This window comes from Oncorhynchus mykiss, chromosome 12, assembly GCF_057628025.1.
Source record: "Oncorhynchus mykiss isolate SJ-2025 chromosome 12, ASM5762802v1, whole genome shotgun sequence".
Lineage (NCBI taxonomy): Eukaryota > Metazoa > Chordata > Actinopteri > Salmoniformes > Salmonidae > Oncorhynchus > Oncorhynchus mykiss.
Genome location: NC_143033.1, coordinates 28,557,503 through 28,578,130, shown reverse-complemented (window position 1 = coordinate 28,578,130; position 20,628 = coordinate 28,557,503). Strand labels below are relative to the sequence as shown.

At 44.1% G+C, this 20,628-nt stretch overlaps 1 protein-coding gene across 1 annotated transcript in view; it reads left to right on the top strand.

Annotated features, from left to right (window-relative positions):
* Positions 1-20,038, top strand: part of LOC110537326 (nectin-3-like protein) — an 87,973-nt gene extending 67,935 nt beyond the window's left edge. The window contains exons 6-8 of the mRNA XM_021623275.3: positions 6,412-6,556; positions 10,946-11,048; positions 18,364-20,038. Of these exons, the coding sequence (XP_021478950.1) occupies positions 6,412-6,556; positions 10,946-11,048; positions 18,364-18,531 (416 nt within the window). The 3' untranslated portion in view covers positions 18,532-20,038. The remainder of the gene's footprint in view (positions 1-6,411; positions 6,557-10,945; positions 11,049-18,363) is intronic.
* Positions 20,039-20,628: the final 590 nt, after the last annotated feature.

Here is a 20,628-nt window from a genome sequence, read left to right as displayed (position 1 = left end):
GGAGCCAGGTTTTTCACTAAGTTGGACCTTCGTAACGCTTACCATCTCGTGCGCATCAGGGAGGGGGACGAGTGGAAGACGGCGTTTAACACTCCGTTAGGGCACTTTGAATACCGGGTTCTTCCTTTCGGCCTCGCTAACGCTCCAGCTGTCTTTCAGGCATTAGTCAATGATGTCCTGAGAGACATGCTGAACATCTTTGTTTTCGTTTACCTTGACGATATCCTGATTTTTTCACCGTCACTCCAGATTCATGTTCAGCACGTTCGACGTGTCCTCCAGCGCCTTTTAGAGAATTGTCTTTTTGTGAAGGCTGAGAAGTGCACTTTTCATGCCTCCTCCGTCACATTTCTCGGTTCTGTTATTTCCGCTGAAGGCATTAAGATGGATCCCGCTAAGGTCCAAGCTGTCATTGATTGGCCCGCCCCTAAGTCACGCGTCGAGCTGCAGCGCTTTCTCGGCTTCGCGAACTTCTATCGTCGTTTCATCCGTAATTTCGGTCAGGTGGCAGCTCCTCTCACAGCCCTTACTTCTGTCAAGACGTGCTTTAAGTGGTCCGTTTCCGCCCAGGGAGCTTTTGATCTCCTCAAGAATCGTTTTACATCCGCTCCTATCCTTGTTACACCTGACGTCTCTAGACAGTTCGTTGTCGAGGTTGACGCGTCAGAGGTGGGCGTGGGAGCCATCCTTTCTCAGCGCTCCCTCTCTGACGACAAGGTCCACCCATGCGCGTATTTTTCTCATCGCCTGTCGCCGTCGGAACGTAACTATGATGTGGGTAACCGCGAACTGCTCGCCATCCGGTTAGCCCTAGGCGAATGGCGACAGTGGTTGGAGGGGGCGACCGTTCCTTTTGTCGTTTGGACTGACCATAGGAACCTTGAGTACATCCGTTCTGCCAAACGACTTAATGCGCGTCAGGCGCGTTGGGCGCTGTTTTTCGCTCGTTTCGAGTTCGTGATTTCTTATCGTCCGGGCTCTAAGAACACCAAGCCTGATGCTTTGTCTCGTCTCTTCAGTTCTTCAGTAGCCTCCACTGACCCCGAGGGGATTCTCCCTGAGGGGCGTGTTGTCGGGTTGACTGTCTGGGGAATTGAGAGGCAGGTAAAACAAGCGCTCACTCACACTCCGTCGCCGCGCGCTTGTCCTAGGAACCTTCTTTTCGTTCCCGTTCCTACTCGTCTGGCCGTTCTTCAGTGGGCTCACTCTGCCAAGTTAGCCGGCCACCCTGGCGTTCGGGGTACGCTTGCTTCCATTCGCCAGCGTTTTTGGTGGCCCACCCGGGAGCATGACACGCGTCGTTTCGTGGCTGCTTGTTCGGTCTGCGCGCAGACTAAGTCCGGTAACTCTCCTCCTGCCGGCCGTCTCAGGCCGCTTCCTATTCCCTCTCGACCGTGGTCTCACATCGCCTTAGATTTTGTCACCGGACTGCCTTCGTCAGCGGGGAAGACTGTTATTCTTACGGTTGTCGATAGGTTCTCTAAGGCGGCTCATTTCATTCCCCTTGCTAAGCTTCCTTCTGCTAAAGAGACGGCACAAATCATCATCGAGAATGTTTTCAGAATTCATGGCCTTCCGTCAGACGTCGTTTCGGACAGAGGTCCGCAATTCACGTCTCAATTTTGGAGGGAGTTTTGCCGTTTGATTGGGGCTTCCGTCAGTCTCTCTTCCGGCTTTCACCCCCAGTCTAACGGTCAAGCAGAACGGGCCAATCAGACTATTGGTCGCATCTTACGCAGTCTTTCTTTTCGTAACCCTGCGTCTTGGTCAGAACAGCTCCCCTGGGCAGAATACGCCCACAACTCGCTTCCTTCGTCTGCGACCGGGCTATCTCCTTTTCAGAGTAGCCTCGGGTACCAGCCTCCGCTGTTCTCATCTCAGTTCGCCGAGTCCAGCGTCCCCTCCGCTCAGGCTTTTGTCCAACGTTGCGAGCGCACCTGGAAGAGGGTCAGGTCTGCACTTTGCCGTTATAGGACGCAGACTGTGAGGGCTGCTAATAAGCGTAGAACTAAGAGTCCTAGATATTGTCGCGGTCAGAGAGTTTGGCTCTCCACTCAGAACCTTCCCCTTAAGACGGCTTCTCGCAAGTTGACCCCGCGGTTCATTGGTCCGTTCCGTATTTCTCGGGTCATTAATCCTGTCGCAGTTCGACTTCTTCTTCCGCGATACCTTCGTCGCGTCCACCCGGTCTTCCATGTCTCCTGCATCAAGCCCGTCCTTCGCGCCCCCGCTCGTCTTCCCCCCCCCCCCCCATCCTTGTCGAGGGCGCACCCATCTACAGGGTCCGTAGAATTTTGGACATGCGTCCTCGGGGCCGTGGTCACCAGTACCTCGTAGATTGGGAGGGGTACGGTCCTGAGGAGAGGAGTTGGGTTCCCTCTCGGGACGTGCTGGACCGTGCGCTGATCGAGGATTTCCTCCGTTGCCGCCAGGTTTCCTCCTCGAGTGCGCCAGGAGGCGCTCGGTGAGTGGGGGGGTACTGTCATGTTGTGTCTTGTCTCTGTCCTTTCCCTTCACCCTGTCTCCCTCTGCTGGTCGTTGTTAGGTTACCTTTTCTCCCCCGCTTTCCCCCAGTTGTTCCTTGTCTCCTCTAACTACCCATTCACCCCGTTTCCCACCTGTTCCCTTTTTTCCCTCTGATTAGGTCCCTATATCTCTCTCTGTTTCTGTTCCTGTCCTTGTCGGATTCTTGTTTGTTGTGTTTCATGCCTGAGCCAGACTATCGTCATGTTTGCTGTAACCTTGTCCTGTCCTGTCGGAATCTGCCGGTCTATCTGAGCCTACCTATGTTTGGTTATTAAAGAAGCTCTGTTTAAGTTAGTTCGCTTTTGGGTCCTCATTCACTCACCATAACAGTATGGGAGTCCCCGAGGAGGGTTTGGCTGGCAAGGATGTCCTCGTCCCATCGGGCTCTAGTGACTTCTGTGGCGGGCCGGGCGCATGCAAGCTGACACAGTCGCCAGGTGTACGGTGTTTCCTCTGACACATTGGTGCAGCTGGCTTCTGGGTTAAGTGGGTAGTGTGGCTTGGTTGGGTTATATTTTGGTCGCAATGCTCTCGACGTTCGCCTCTCCCAAGTCTGTTCGGGAGTTGCAGCGATGAGACAAGACTCTAACTACCAATTGGATACTACGAAATTGAGGAGAAAAAAAGGTGTAAAAGTAAAATATTATTCAACTCTGGTAGACCTGAACCAGTCTTCACCTCTACTTCAACTGTCAGAATCAGTTGGAACGCCGGGGCGCAGTGCCTTCATTTCATAGGCCTGTGGTAGCTAAAGCTTAATAATAGCCACACCATACCAAACTTTCAGAAACGTTTCTTAACTTTAATAGGCTAGTATCAAAAGTAAGTCAAGACATTTTTTATAGGGAAAATAAGAGCAGAAGAGCACATGTAAACCAGGGGGCAGTTGCCTTGGGGGGCAGAGATTTTGCCTGTTCTTAGCTCTATTCTGTTTATTTTTATCCCGAAAAAACTCCCTAGTCCTTTCCGATAACAAGCCAACCCATAACATGATGTAGCCACCACCATGCTTGAAAATATGAAGACTGGTACTCAGTGATGTATTGTGCTGGATTTGCCACAAACATAAAGCTTTGTATTCAGAACATGAAGTTAATTACTTTGCCACATTTGTTGCAGTTTTACTTTAGTGCCTTATTGCAAACAGGAATATTTTTATTCTGTGCAGTCTTCCTTCTTTTCACTCTGTCAATTAGGTTAGTATTGTGGAGTAACTACAATGTTGTTGATCCACCCTCAGTTTTCTCCTGTCACAGCCATTCAACTCTGTAACTGTTTTAAAGTCACTTTTGGCCTCATGGTGAAATCCCTGAGCAGTTTCCTTCCTCTCCGGCAGCTGAGTTAGGAAGGACGCCTTTGTCTTTGTAGTGACTGGGTGTACTGATACACCATCCAAAGTGCAATTTATAACTTCACCATGCTCAAAGGGATATTCAATGTCTTCAATAGGTGCCCTTCTTCGTGAGGCGTTGGAAAAACTCCCTGGTCTTTGTGGTTGAATCTGTGTTTGAAATTCACTGTTCGACTGAGGGACCTTAGAGATAATTGTATGTGTGGGGTACAGAGATGAGATAGTCATTCAAAAATCATGCTAACCACCATTATTGCACACAGAGTTTATGCAACGTATGTGACTTGTTAAGCACATGTATACTTCTGAACTAATGTAGGCTTGCCACAACAAAGGGGTTGAATACTTACTTATTGACTAAAGACATTTCAACTTTTTTTTTTTCGTTTTTATTAATTAGTCAAAAATTCTAAAAGAATAATTCCACTTATGGGGTATTGTGTGTAGGCCATTGTGCCATTGTGTTAATCCATTTGAAATTCCAGCTGTAACCCAACTAAATGCAGAAAAAGTCAAGAGGTGTGAATACTTTCTGAAGGCACTGTATGTCATCAGGACACAGCTTTTCCAGAATTTCTTATTATTTTTTATCTTGTCATGTGTGCTCCCTCTCCGGCCTCTAGGTCACCAGGCTGCTCATTATGGCACACACCTGTCACTATCGTTACACGCATTATGACACTCACCTGGACTCCATCACCTCCTTGATTACCTGCCTTATATATGTCCCTCCCTTTGGTTCCTTCCCCAGGCGTCATTGTTTCTGTGTCATGTCTGTGCGTTGTACGTGTTTCTTATTTTGTGTTATGTTGTGTTTATTTATTAATACACTCAATCCCTGAGCTTGCTTCCTGGCTCTCAGCGTGCAACGTTATAGATCTGCTCTTCTTTCAGTAGTTAGTCTATGAAAGTTGTTCAAGGTCTCACCTTGGCCTAATACTATAGTACTGACAGTTTCAGTCTGTTATGCTTGAATTGCATTGAAACCCCCAATTAACACATATATTCAATGATTTGTCTTATCACCTTCAGCAGATATGAAGAGATTCTAGTGATACTTTACGAACCAGATTCGACAACCCGCAGTGCAGACAGCAGGGTAGGGAACATTCTAAATGAATGTGAAAAGATTTAATTTAGTAATCAGTTAGTTCTTAAATAAAGATTGAGCTCGACTGTAACAAACAGAGTAGTGGGGACCACCAGGACTGTGCCCGACTGTGCTGCTAGCTGGTGTCTGATAGGGACAGATGCTTGAGAGGGTGACAGACCACGACCACCCACACTCTTCCTGTCCCGCCTCCTCGTTCCATCTGACCCGCCCTCTACATGAGCATCTGCTCCCTCATGGCTAGCTTTTGTCCCAGTAACCATGTGACCCTTGACCTTACTTGTGGTGATTTTAGGGTGGGTGACTGTCTCAGGGGGCATCCTCTGACCCCTCCCACCCTCAGTTTGACCTCTATAGGTCAGTGAGGTGTGTTCAGTCACCTCTGAGGGTCGCCCTGACCTAAACTGGGTTAGGAGCAGGATTCGGTCGTAAACTTCTGCTTCCTTCTGGCCTTTCAGGGGGATTGGGATTGGCTCTCTGTCAGCATGTAGCACTCTTCTGAAACCAGTGGATTAGGAGATTGAGTGAAACATTGAAACCCTGAGAGATTTAACCCTCTGCCTGGGTCAGTTTGTAGTTTTGGAATGCATTGCCAGGATGGAGTTTTATAACCTTGGCAGTTCTTGTCTCTTTTACTATCTGATCCTCTTAAAGGTGTTGGTCATGGAAAAGTTAAACATGGACATCCACACACCCTGCAACACTCTCCTCTCACCTACAGACCTCACGCCTGTCTCCGACATCACCACCCCACTCAGCTCATAGGATCTCTCTCTCTCTCTCTCCCTATCAGCCCTCTTTCATGCCACTAACTAATAAGCAACCACACTGTTATGTTCAACCGGGCCCCATAAAAGTTGTGTGTATGCCACTAGGTTGTATAAGTGCCCTCCCCACCTCACTGGCCACAGGCCAGGGTTCTGTGAATTTAATTAATCTTAATTAATCATCATTATTGCTAATCCCCCTCTCTGGACCCCCAACATGGATAACGAGCATGTAATCTAACAGAGTTAACAGAGAGAGATTGCCAAGCCACCTTACATTCACAGGATCAGGGAGAAAGACTGATAGAGAAAGATGGAGGTTGAGGTGAAATGTGAATGAGGCCAAGTTAAGTATTGGAGACCTGCAGGGGAGAGCCTTCAGCAGGAGCAGCACGGAGCCCCTAATGAAACTGTTACTGTAGTTAGTACTGCTGGGAGACAGAGCAAGACACCTGCCTGCAGCACACAACAAACTCTCTCGCTCTCACACACATCACACACAGACATCACACATAGCCTCTTAAACCTCCAGTTACACTCTTAGAATGTTCCTGGATTTGTATATTCTCACTTATTTCTGCATGATATCCACACTGCTCTATTACGTGGTGTTGTGTCTGTGCTGTTTCATATCATCCGTCTGTGTTCTTTTCCAGACCAGTCTCAGGAACAGAGGTACAACTCCATTGCCGTGGCGGGGGCAGTGATGGGGGCGGTCCTCGCCCTCTTCCTCATTACCGTCTTCACCATCATCATCCTCACCGCACGGAAGACCTCGCCCCCAGCGTACACAGACAAAGTGTGAGTTAAAGTGATGTCACCGTATACTACGGCAGTAGCTAATCAATTAAACCATGAGTTATATCGTCAACTGATATGTTTTGGGACTGTATCATATCAGCATACAGTCTAACTCAAATCCAAAGGGCTTTCCTACACATACTGCGTTTTGTGTCATTCCACTGCAGTGTACCATAAAATGGAGTCTGGTGCAGGGAAGTAAAGAGGTGGTGGTATAAAGTTGAGGTGTGACAGGTAATTGCAGTCTTGGCAGGAGTTCCTTGTCTTGTTTAGCTGAGTAAGTTTCTATTGCTAGACCTGCCCTCATGTTAACGTTGGGGCAAGGAGAAGGAAGCAACTTTTAGATTCAATTATTTACAGTACATGAGAGTTGGGTCACTCCCTGCCCAAGAGGTCTGTGACTGGCATCTGACCATGTGTGTGTAGGTGGATTCTAGTGATTAAGTTGATTCTAGTGATTTGGAAGCTGCAAAAGAAGTGGCTGGTATAATATTTAAACTCATATCTGTGTGTCCTCCTGTCCTCCTTTTAGGATGAGGTTTTATGTCAGACACACACAAATACACACATTTCCCAATACAGGATGTGAAGAAAAACAATAGCATGTTTTTCTCATTGGTTTATCCTCCTATTACAGCATAGATATGGAGATCCACCCGGCATCTCTATCCCCACAGGGATTACATAATCTCTGTTTCCCTTTTGTTCATGAAAGGCCTCCTCAATCCCACACCTCCCCTGTCTGTCTGCATTTCCTCACCGTCCATTCACAGATTCAGTTTCTGACACCCGGGACGAGCTGGCCAATCAGCCGCTCCCATTCCATAGAAGTGGGCGGATCCTAGCAGAGCATCACTCCCAGATGATGTTCTTCATGAGGGAGACAGAGATAAACACAGTGAGCTGAGGAGGATGTGTCTGATGTGGGAACAATCAGTGTGTGGTTCTACAGCCTTTATTAACGTACATTGCACACTGTTAAACATTGCATGCAGGGGAGGGTTCAACTACAATACAGAATAATGTACATTAATTAATACATGAAAGTACAATACAGTACATTAATGTACATTACAATAGAGAGAATGGGAGTTGTTGGGCTGTAGGCAGTCCTGCTAAAAGGCTCTCATTCATCTGTCATTGTAGCAGTTTAGGATAAAGCCTATGGAGACCCTCTCAGCTTGCGGGAGGTGGGGTTGTTTGGATCTTTCTGTGTGTGTGTGTGTGTGTGTGTGTGTGTGTGTGTGTGTGTGTGTGTGTGTGTGTGTGTGTGTGTGTGTGTGTGTGTGTGTGTGTGTGTGTGTGTGTGTGTGTGTGTGTGTGTGTGCGTGCGTGCGTGCGTGCGTGTGTGTGTGTTTGATTATACAGTTGAAGTTGGAAGTTTACATACATTTTAGCACATACACCTTATACACATTTAAACTCAGTTTTTCACAATTCCTGACATTTAGTCCTAGGAAGCATTCCCTGTCTTAGGTCAGTTAGGATCACCACTTTATTTAAGAATGTGAAATGTCAGAATAATAGTAGAGAGAATTATTTATTTCAGCTTTTATTTCTTTCATCACATTCCCAGTGGGTCAGAAGTTTACATAAACTCAATTAGTATTTGGTAGCATTGCCTTTAAATTGCTTAACTTGGGTCAAACGTTTCGGGTAGTCTTCCACAAGCTTCCCACAATAAGTTGTGACCAAGCTTTAAATTCCTGACTGATGTCTTGAGATGTTGCTTCAATATATCCACATACTTTTCCTCCCTCATGATGCCATCTATTTTGTGAAGTGCACCAGTCCCTCCTGCAGAAAAGCACCCCCACAACATGATGCTGCCACCCCCGTGCTTCACTGTTGGGATAGTGTTCTTCGGCTTGCAAGCCTCCACCTTTTTCCTCCAAACATAACGATGGTCATTATGGCCAAACAGTTGTATTTTTGTTTCATCAGACCAGAGGACATTTCTCCAAAAAGTACGATCTTTGCTCCTATGTGCAGTTGCAAACCGTAGTCTGGCTTTTTTATGGCGGTTTTGGAGCAGTGGCTTCTTCCTTGATTTTCCCCATTCGCACCAAAGTAGGTTTATCTCTAGACGCCAGAAAGCGTCTCCTTCCTGAGCGGTAAGATGGCTGCGTGGTCCCATGGTGTTTATACTTGGGTACTATTGTTTGTACAGATGAACGTGGTACCTTCAGGCGTTTGTAAATTGCTTCCAAGGATGAACCAGACTTGTGGAGGTCTACAATTTTTTTTCTGAGGTCTTGGTTGATTTCTTTTGATTTTACCATTTTCCCACTGAGTTTGAAGGTAGGCTTTGAAATACATCCACAGGTACACCTCCAATTAACTCAAATGATGTCAATCATAAGCTTCTAAAGCCATGACATAATTTTCTGGAATTTTGCAAGCTGTTTAAAGGCACAGTCAACTTAGTTTATGTAAACTTCTGACCCACTGGAATTGTGATACAGTGAATTATAAGTAAACTCATCTGTCTGTAAACAATTGTTGGAAAAATGACTTGTGTCATGCACAAAGTAGATGTCCTAACCGACTTGCCAAAACTATAGTTTGTTAACAAGACATTTTTGGAGGGGTTGAAAAACGAGTTTTAATGACCTAAGTGTATGTAAACTTCCGACTTCAACTGAATGTATGCTTGACACTTACTCACCCAAACCCTATCCTTACATTCTAGCAGTTTCTGATTAAGAGCGCTAGTTTAATCCTGATAATAATGGTGATAATAAGCCTAGATTGTTTCACTAGTTTCGCCATTGATCCAAGGTGTTATTTAACCATTATGATAGTAGTCTGATCGCTTTGTTAAATCTCGACTCTGGCTCTTTCACTGGAGTTTCACATTTGAATTCTACAGCCGTTTGTCCCCACGGCCTTGGAGCTGGTGAGTGTGAGAGCTGATTCTCAGTCTGACTGTTGGAGAAGACTCTAATACATCCAGTCTGGCCAAAAGAAACATGACCCTGATCTGAAACCCAGTATTGAACAGCTGTGTGCGAATGGAAAAAAATACTTTCTGTCCCTGCATGCGTGTGTGTGCCACATTACTCGACTACTCAAACACACCACACAAACGCACACACACACGCACACACACACACACACACACACACACACACACACACACGCACACACGCACACACGCACACACGCACACACGCACACACACACACACACACACACACACACACACACACACACACACACACACACACACACACACACACACACACACACACACACACACACACACACAGAGGTCCAGACGGGTGTGTCTACCCTACTCTGGGCCTTCTTGGTGTGTGTCTGATGCCAAAAAAAAGGCGGTCGTCCTGAGTGTAACCCCGGCTGTGTCCCCCTGAGGGCGTCCCTATTGACCCTGTGGGCCCGGCTGAGTGGTTCCAGGCCTCATCCCTCTCTGTCATCACACACACATTAAAGCCCAGGTCTTCTCCTAATGGAGCCGGTGCAGTCTACTGTCACACAGGCTACTGTGGGAAACACACGCAAGTTCATTAACTATACATCAACCATGTCTTCTCTCCAGGTGTCATCCAAGTAGGAGAGAAGGAGCTGGAGTCCTAGGAGTAAGGCAGTTATAAGGGATGCACTTTAGGGTGATCAATCTTTTTAGAAATCAATGATTATGACGAGAGGTAATAAATGACCACAGGTCTAAGTGTATGTGTTTTTGATCAGTGGGGGAAGGTTGCAAAAATTAACTATGAACTCAAGCTGCTTTCCAATTCTCTGGAGTGTGAGGGTCATCACTACAATAATAGGAAGTACATCCACAGCCTAATATTACATGTCCCTGTTTGTATGACCTGGGTGAAGGACAACAATTTGGAGTTAGAGCAAGAGAGATGATACCACATCTCTCCAAAACAGGATTAAAGTGTAGAGGAAAGAGCTGACAGTGTAGTGGAGTGAAGATGCTGTGATGGTTGCGTGAGGCGAAGTAGGAGGAGGGTTTTTACGACTAGTGTTTAGAATAGGATCCATTGGAGGGGAGTTGGTCAGTGTTTTTCTGGTGGAGGGGGATTGATGTTGAGAGGAACTTGAGTGGGGTTTGAAGGATGTGGGAGGAGATTAGGTTGATTGGTAAGCCAAGCGTGAGGTGAGCCTTGATTAGGGATGGATGTTAACCTAATGATTCTATTTAACCCGGCTTAGCACCTGTCAATTCTAGTCTGCAATTGATTTAATTCACAGTGGAAACCGTTCCTAACAATTTAATTCATCTGGTCCAACCACTTTGCAATTACCTGGTTTGCCATCTCACAATAATATGTCTTACGAGTTTTAGTCACTGTCTGCTTACATTTTAAGAATGACATCAAATGTTTTTTATTTTCTCCTGTCTCCCTGCAGGATTGATCTACCTCCAACACACAAGCCGCCTCCTCCATACACAGAGAGACCCCCAGCCATCCCTCTGGCTGTCCATGCACCACAGGTGGCCTCCCTGTCACAGGTAAACACTGCACTGCTACACTGCTACTATTGAACACCGCCCTCTGCAACTAGATCCTGGATTTCCTGAAGGGCCAACCCCAGGTGGTGAGGGTAGGCAACATCACCTCCACCACGCTGACCCTCAACACAGGGGCCCCACAGGGGTGTGTGCTTAATCCCCTCCTGTACTCCCTCTTCACCCACAACTGAGTGGCCAAACACGACTCAAACCATCATCAATATTGCTGACGAAAGGTATTAGGCCTGATCACTGGCAACAATCTCCACACTGGCCTGGCAGTGTGGTGCCGAGACAACAACCTCTCCCTCAACGTCAGTAAGACCAAGGAGCTGATCGTGGACAACAGGAAACGGAGTGGCAAGCATACCCCCATCCACATCGACAGGGCTGCAATGCAGAGGGTCGAGAGCTTCATGTTCCTCAGGGTCTAAATCAATAAGGACTTAAATTGGTCCACTCACACGCGCACAGTTGTGTAGAAGGCGCGACAGCTCCTCTTCCCTTTCAGGAAGTGGTAAAGGTTTGGTATGGGCCCTCAAATTCTTAAAAAGTTATGCAGCTGCACCATTAAGAGCATCTTGACTGGCTGCATCACTGCTTGGAATGACAACTGCACCACCCTCAATTGCATGGCACTACAGAGGGTGGTGCAGACAGCCCAGTACATCACTGGGGTCATGCTCCCTGCCATCAAGGACCTCTATATCAGGCGGTGTGAAAGGAAGGCCCGTACAATTGTTAAATACACCAGCCACCCAAGCCATAGACTGTTTTCTCTGCTTCTGCGTGACAAGCGGTACCGGTGCATCAAATCTGACACCAACAGGCTTCTATCCCCAAACCATAAGACTGCCAAATAGCTAAAATAATGGCTACACAGACTATCTGAGTTGACCATTGTATTTTTTTTATTTTTTTGCACTGTCTCTGCACACTCACAGGACTCTACACACTCACGCACACTGACACTCCAACACACTGTCATGACGTTGGCCTCTTTGGGTATAGCAAGCCCCATCCCCCTCTCCCTGCCTCCCCCTTTGCCTCCTTCAACTAGGTTGCTGTGGTCAGAGAGGTCGTATTTTCCTGAGAAGACCCTGCCACATGGCCACACAGTATAGAGAGAGTAGATTTTCATGGAGAACAAAGGAAATCCTTCCACCTCACAGAACTTGAGGTATGAACAAATGTAATGTTCCGGAGAAAGTATAAAAAATCGGTGAAGAATCCAGCTACGAACTGGTCCGTTTGTTACAACTTGGGGAAGCTCATGGGAGACGGTGTGGCCACATTACCATAACGCTGTTTATATAATAGCCTCAGATATGAGGTTTACATCTAATTGTTGCATAAGATGAATGAGTGAGTATGATACTGTTTGTGAAATTGTGTAATATGATTTTGGACTGTTTAATGAAGAAAAAAACAATTCCCTTTTGATTTGAACTAAATCAGAGGACCGCCACTGAGCCCAGTTAGGGTCAGGCCTCCTGGGACAGCCCTTTTTCGGCCCTTCCGAATAAAACCCCCACTCTGGTTTTCGATCAGCAGACCGAGCTTACCTCAATTACAAGATGGCTAAAGGTTGCAGACCATGTTTCTCTCAATCACCGGAGTACAAAGATTGTAGACCATTGCTGAATCTTTTAACCATACCACGTGGTTAAACTCTTAGACTGTCGATACCGACAGAATAAGAACAAGTCTTTGATATTAATTACTAGTCCCCAGCTAGGAATTCGGTATCATTGAACGCGAAGACAGACAACCGCCGAAACACCCATTCTATAACAAATTAATGAATGTCACTCTGAACTATCCCCTCTAACCACAACCGAGAGAGAAAGGGAGAGAGACAGACAATTCTACAAAATAAACTAACTTTTCACCAGTGATCAAGACGACACACTGAGCGTAAATATATATATTGATTGCAATTGTTCCCGAATGAGTGAGCGTTCATGTGCAAAGGATTAGCATTTCAATTGTTATAATTATCACTCTGTAGTGACTTCTTAGTCGACCCCCACTTCCCATTTTGTCTAACAAGCCACCATGCAGGTTTAGTCCACTAGGGCATATTCTCCTATCATTTCATGTAACCACATTTACCTTGTTTGTTTGTTTGTTTATGCATTTCTGTGAATTACTTAGTTAGTAATAAATAAATTGTTTAAGACAATTGATGTATGGATGACTCATAGTGAAGACTGGGTTCGTGCAGATAACCAACAATTTACGACGTTTGGAATGAGACTAACGTGAGGTAAAGTAAATAATTCATTAATTGATCAGATAAAATATCCGAAAAGTTATTTTAGGAAATGATAACTTTGTAATCTGAATATTTTTCCTTGGTGCCCCGACTTCCTAGTAATTACAGTTACATGATTAATCAGTCTAATCGCATAATACTAATTACAGAGAATCTTTGATAAAAACTATCAGTCTTCAGTTAATGATAGTAAAGACACGACAACACACATAACATGCACACACATTTATACTGACTCTACACACATACACACATGCTCACATACAATCATAATGTATGCTACTGCTTCTCTGTTTATCATATATCCTGATGCGTAGTCACCATACCCAATGCATGCAGTATTTATCTCTATCACTCCAATATTCCAGCACATTGTAAATTATGGTATTGGAACTGACCCTGTAAATAGCTTGTTACTTAATTTTTTATTTATTGTGTGTTTTTGCTCTTATGTTATTTTTAGTACCACATTGATATTGATTACTGCATTGTTGGGTTTGGAACTTGCAAGAAAGGCATTTCACTGTACTTGTGCCCGTGACATTAAAACTATACACTTTATTATGTGTAGGGTTGCAGGTGGTGCTAGGGTTAGGGCTACATCTGGGGTTAGGGTTGTGGTTAAGGGTTAAGGTTGAACAGTGATGTAGATATGAAGCTAGGGTTAGGTTAGGGTTGTGGTACTACACCACACTGCTCCTAACATCCCACATAAAAAATACTACAGTTTACTACAGAATATTATAGTACTTAGAATTCTGTAGTAAACTGTAGTGAAATGTAGTATACTGGAGAATACTATACTATACACTGTAGTATCCCTTTATCATGTGTAATTAGTACTTAAAGAAGAATATCATTTTGTAGTATACTGTAGAATACTAGCTATACTACTCGTAAAGAATGATCAACGATGGGCTATTTATTATATGGAAAATAATGAACAACATGGGAAGGTGTGTTCCAAGATGTGCAAGCGTTGAAATGTGTTCAACACCCACTGAAGTAGCTAGCAAGTTTACTAGATAGCAACAGTAGTTGCCATGGTAACCAAACAAACATACTTGCTAGTTTAGCCTACCAAACCATCAATCCTAGCTTGCTATTATGAAAACCGAATTCAGCAATACCAATACTGTTTTCAATTCGACTTTTGCTTTGAAAAGCAGGTCAAACAAAACTTGTAAAAATGATCTATAGCCATTGAATTATACCGTGCAAATATAATGTATGTTATTGGGAAATAATGCACACACTAGAATTCCCTTCAAGTCAATCAGAAAGGAGTATTCAACAATGCCATGGGATAAACTGTATTATAAACTGGGTTGTTCGAGTCCTGAATGTTGATCAAATCAAATCAAATGTATTTATATAGCCCTTCGTACATCAGCTGATATCTCAAAGTGCTGTACAGAAACCCAGCCTAAAACCCCAAACAGCAAGCAATGCAGGTGTTGAAGCACGTTGGCTAGGAAAAACTCCCTAGAAAGGCCAAAACCTAGGAAGAAACCTAGAGAGGAACCAGGCTATGAGGGGTGGCCAGTCCTCTTCTGGCTGTGCCGGGCGGAGATTATAACAGAACATGGCCAAGATGTTCAAATGTTCATAAATGACCAGCATGGTCAAATAATAGGTCTGGGACAGGTAGCAAGTCCGGTGAACAGGTCAGGATTCCATAGCCGCAGGCAGAACAGTTGAAACTGGAGCAGCAGTTTCACACGGCCAGGTGGACTGGGGACAGCAAGGAGTCATCATGCCAGGTAGTCCTGAGGCATGGTCCTACGGCTCAGGTCCTCCGAGAGAAAGAGAGAATTAGAGAGAGCACAGGACACCGGATAAGATATGAGAAGTACTCCAGATATAACAAACTGACCCTAACCCCCGACACATAAACTACTGCAGCATAAATACTGGAGGCTGAGACAGGAGGGGTCAGGAGACACTGTGGCCCCATCCGATGATACCCCCGGACAGGGCCAAACAGGAAGGATATAACCCCACCCAATTTGTCAAAGCACAGCCCCCACACCACTAGAGGGATATCTTCAACCACTAACTTACCATCCTGAGACAAGGCCGAGTATAGCCCACAAAGATCTCCGCCACGGCACAACCCAAGGGGGGGGCGCCAACCCAGACAGGAAGATCACATCAGTGACTCAACCCACTCAAGTGACGCACCCCTCCTAGGGACGGCATGAAATACCACCAGTAAGCCAGTGACTCAGCCCCTGTAATAGGGTTAGAGGCAGAGAATCTTAGTGGAAAGAGGGGAACCGGCCAGGCAGAGACAACAAGGGCGGTTCGTTGCTCCAGAGCCTTTCCGTTCACCTTCACACTCCTGGGCCAGACTACACTCAATCATATGACCCACTGAAGAGATGAGTCTTCAGTAAAGACTTAAAGGTTGAGACCGAGTTTGCGTCTCTCACATGGGTAGGCAGAACATTCCATAAAAATGGAGCTCTATAGGAGAAAGCCCTGCCTCCAGCTGTTTGCTTAGAAATTCTAGGGACAATTAGGAGGCCTGCGTCTTGTGACCGTAGCGTACTTGTAGGTATGTACGGCAGGACCAAATTAGAGAGATAGGTAGGAGCAAGCCCATGTAATGCTTTGTAGGTTAGCAGTAAAACCTTGAAATCAGCCCTTGCCTTGACAGGAAGCCAGTGTAGGGAGGCTAGCACTGGAGTAATATGGTCAAATTTTTTGGTTCTAGTCAGGATTCTAGCAGCCGCATTTAGCACTAACTGAAGTTTATTTAGTGCTTTATCTGGGTAGCCGGAAAGTAGAGCATTGCAGTAGTCTAACCTAGAAGTGACAAAAGCATGGATTAATTTTTCTGCATCATTTTTGGACAGAAAGTTTCTGATTTTTGCAATGTTACATAGATGGAAAAAAAGCTGTCCTTGAAACAGTCTTGATATGTTCTTCAAAAGAGAGATCAGGGTCCAGAGTAACGCAGAGGTCCTTCACCGTTTTATTTGAGACGACTGTACAACCATTAAGATTGATTGTCAGATTCAACAGAAGATCTCTTTGTTTCTTGGGACCTAGAACAAGCATCTCTGTTTTGTCCGAGTTTAAAAGTAGAAAGTTTGCAGCCATCCACTTCCTTATGTCTGAAACACATGCTTCTAGCGAGGGCAATTTTGGGGCTTCACCATGTTTCATTGAAATGTACAGCTGTGTGTCATCCGCATAGCAGTGAAAGTTATGTTTTCGAATGACATCTCCAAGAGGTAAAATATATAGTGAAAACAATAGTGGTCCTAAAACAGAACCTTGAGGAACACCGAAATTTACAGTTGATTTGTCAGAGGACAAACCATTCACAGAGACAAACTGATATCTTTCCGACAGATAAGATCTAAACCAGGCCAGAACTTGTCCGTGTAGATCAATTTGGGTTTCCAATCTCTCCAAAAGAATGTGGTGATCGATGGTATCAAAAGCAGCACTAAGGTCTAGGAGCACGAGGACAGATGCAGAGCCTCGGTCTGATGCCATTAAAAGGTAATTTACCACCTTCACAAGTGCAGTCAGTGCTATGATGGGGTCTAAAACCAGACTGAAGCATTTCGTATACATTGTTTGTCTTCAGGAAGGCAGTGAGTTGCTGCCCAACAGCTTTTTCAATACATTTTGAGAGGAATGGAAGATTCGATATAGGCCGATAGTTTTTTATATTTTCTGGGTCAAGGTTAGGCTTTTTCAAGAGAGGCTTTATTACTGCCACTTTTAGTGAGTTTTGTACACATCCGGTGGATAGAGAGCCGTTTATTATGTTCAACATAGGATGGCCAAGCACAGGAAGCAGCTCTTTCAGTAGTTTAGTTGGAATAGGGTCCAGTGTGCAGCTTGAAGGTTTAGAGGCCATGATTATTTTCATCATTGTGTCAAGAGATATAGTACTAAAACACTTGAGTGTCTCTCTCTTGATTGGCTGACAGCCGTGGTATATCAGACCGTATACCAAGGGTATGACAAAATATGTCTTTTTACTGCTCTAATTACATTGGCAAATAGTTTATAATAGCAATAAGGCACCTTTGGGGTTTGTGGTATAATGCCTGTATCCAGGCAATCCACTTTGCGTTGTGCGTAAGAACAGCAGTTAGCCATGGTATATTGGTCAAATACCACACCCCATCATGCCTTATTGCTTAAGTATCCCCCTCGATCGTGTAGGGATTACATAGAATGTTGTAGTATACTGTAGAATAGCATTGTAAATACTACAGTAACGTCCGCAAAAACACTACATTGTTGGCAAAAACACTACAGTCCTTTTTACTATAGTAATACTACATTATTTCATTTTCATATACCCCACCCATTCGCATCCCCCATATCCCAATTTGTGCCACCCATGACTGAGAATAGACCATATGTATAGACCATATGCTGTATTGTGTTCCATACATGTTATAGAAAATAGCAGTAGCTCTGAACTATCCAGACTCCAGTCTTTCCTACCTACAGGTTATGGAAAATTTGCTCTTTTAGTTTTTGTCAAGTAAGTTTCCTCAAGCCCACACGTCAAAAAAAATTGATGAGTAATTACTACAATATACTACTATCATGTCTGCAAAACACTACAGTAAATACTACAGTATACTACAGTTATGTCTGAAAATAACACTACAATAATATATACATTTGAGTAATTTATCAGATGCACACACAGACAAGAATACTATTGATACCACACACTAGTAAGGTTTCTTTTCTCCCTGTTATTAAATTAATATCTGTGTATGTAGAGCGTGGGTATAGTATTTCTAACAATGGCTGCTGTCTGTTTGGACTACTGGGAGAACAGTCCTTTCCATCCAATTAGCATCTCTCCTTTGTGAGCCCCTCTCTACTGATTCAGTGCCAACCTAAACAACATCCTTTTCAACTCACACATCTTGATATTATTTTTAAGCTGCATTTATTTAGGATTGAAATGGAAAGTTTTTTAAAAATATGTTTATTGTATATCAACAGCGACGGAGAGTGTCATCCTATCCTCTTTGTTGTGTGTTGCAGGCTCGCAGGGCTGATCGCCGGTTTGAGATGGCAGAGAGAACACCCACCAGGCTCGCGCACCAGGAACCCCGAAGCCCCTCCCATCAGCCACTGTCTTATCAGGAATGGGTGTGTCACCAGCATGGGACGGACCGCATCTTCATCAACCACCGGGAAAACTATGTGTGACAGACACACCTTGAGCCCTTCTATGGACCTGTCACTCACCCCGTCCCCACCCAACGCCATGTATGCTCACAGAGGACATCCTTTACAATGTGAAGAACACAGGCAAAAAAACAGCTCATGATTTGATCAAGCCTTCACAGATGTGTCTACTCCACATTTAAACTCATTTGAGAGCAGCAGTTATCAGCTGTAAGAAACAAGACTAATGAGGCCGAAGCATAAACTGCTGAGTTTCTTGAAGGAACACATCCATACACCCCCTCCACTCCACTACCATAAACCACTACACACCCTTTCTGTTCCCAACCACATTAATAAACAGAGCATAACAGTAGGGGGAATGGGAGGAAACCGACTTGGTACAGTACGACAAAATAGATATTTAAAACAACTCACTAATCTCTGTTGTGTACTATATATATATAGGAGTGGAATAATATGAAAACACCATACTAATATTTAACATGTATAGGAATTAAATAAGTTACTATGTCACTGTAGCTATAGGGATATTGTAATTATGTGATAATCCTGTGTTCAGTTATGCTTTTTGAATTAGATTTAAACCTAATTAAAACATTTTATATAATCCCACAGCACCCCTAACACTTGTACTTGACTTGTTCCCCCCTAATAGCACTGACTTTGCTGATAGCTCCTTTAGTGAGGAAAAATGTACTGACGATGAGTGAGATATGTGGTAGCTATCTTAAGATGAATGCACTAACTGTAAGTCACTTGATAAGAGCGTCTGCTAAACTACTAAAATAAATGTAATCATTATTTATATAATTGTGGTATTAAATATCAGACATATCTCAAAATGGTTCTGGTAAACACGCAGCCAATTTAGTAGGATTCTAACTTTCTGGTATAAGAACAAAGATGGCAACATTGTCTGAAGCAGGTTCTGGGTGCACGTTTCGTCTTCTGCCCTATCGCTACACAGGTGATTTAGATAATCAACTTGTCATCAAGCTCGGATGATTTGAATCAGCTGTATAGTGTAAGGGGAAAATAACTAAAAGTACACCCAGGGCGGGCCCCAGTACCGAGTTTGGAAAATCCTGGTCTGAAGGACCAGGCACCAGTGTTACATCAGGATCAAGTATTTCATTGAGTAGGCTATATCAGATAGTAACATATAATGTAAATTCGCTGTATACAAATGTATATGTATACAATCAGAACTAAAATGTTCAGAAAATATAAATGTGGTGTAGTTCTAGTGTTTTGAGAAGTCAACTGAATCATATAAAATATTTACTTCCGTACATGAAATTTAAACATGAATCGTTCTTTCGTCAGTGAGAAAATCATATTTAGTTTTTTTTCATTGCAAGTTTGTAGTTTTTGAAATTTTCTTGTGCCATGTTAATATTTGAAGGGGGATTTTTTTCCACTATATATATGATCCGTTTTTAAAATTGTAATTCTTACATTGTGACTAGTTAAATATATGCAGTGTTTTCTTTTTTTATATATATTAAACATTATGTTTATTACACAGTGGTATTTTTTTATATTTATTTTACCATCATATTTATACAGTATAAGTAGTCTGTTTATAAATGGTCAAATGATAGGAAGGGCAGTATCAGCCCTAGACAGGATTCTGCTATGGACCTGAGCCCCACATAACAGAGTGCTGATGATCTAGGCCTCTGTGCTTCTCCTCTCCTGGCCAGGCCGGTAGGGACCAGGGCTCTAGCTGAGCTCCAACCCACAATAAGGCCATTGTTTGTTTCCCTGTCACTGGTGAATAAGCTCTCAGGAATGCAATAACTTTTAAAATATACAAATGTGTCAATTCCTGGGCAAACCTCGCTCAGTTTCCATCAGCTAACAAACTGCCCTGCTGATGCACGAGTAGAACGGCATAAGTGTATGAGGGGCTAGTTTCACTTTTGTAGTTCTACTATACAACTTAAGTATCGTTATGATTGTATGTGTAGGATAGCATTGGTGGTTTGGGAACTGATCTCAGCACATTCCTAAAGAGGCTACCTCATCCTGCATAAGGCTGTCAGCTCATAAATAGTTAAATATAATGTTTAATTTAGACTGGTCTTAAAGGAAAACAAGACATTTTACAAA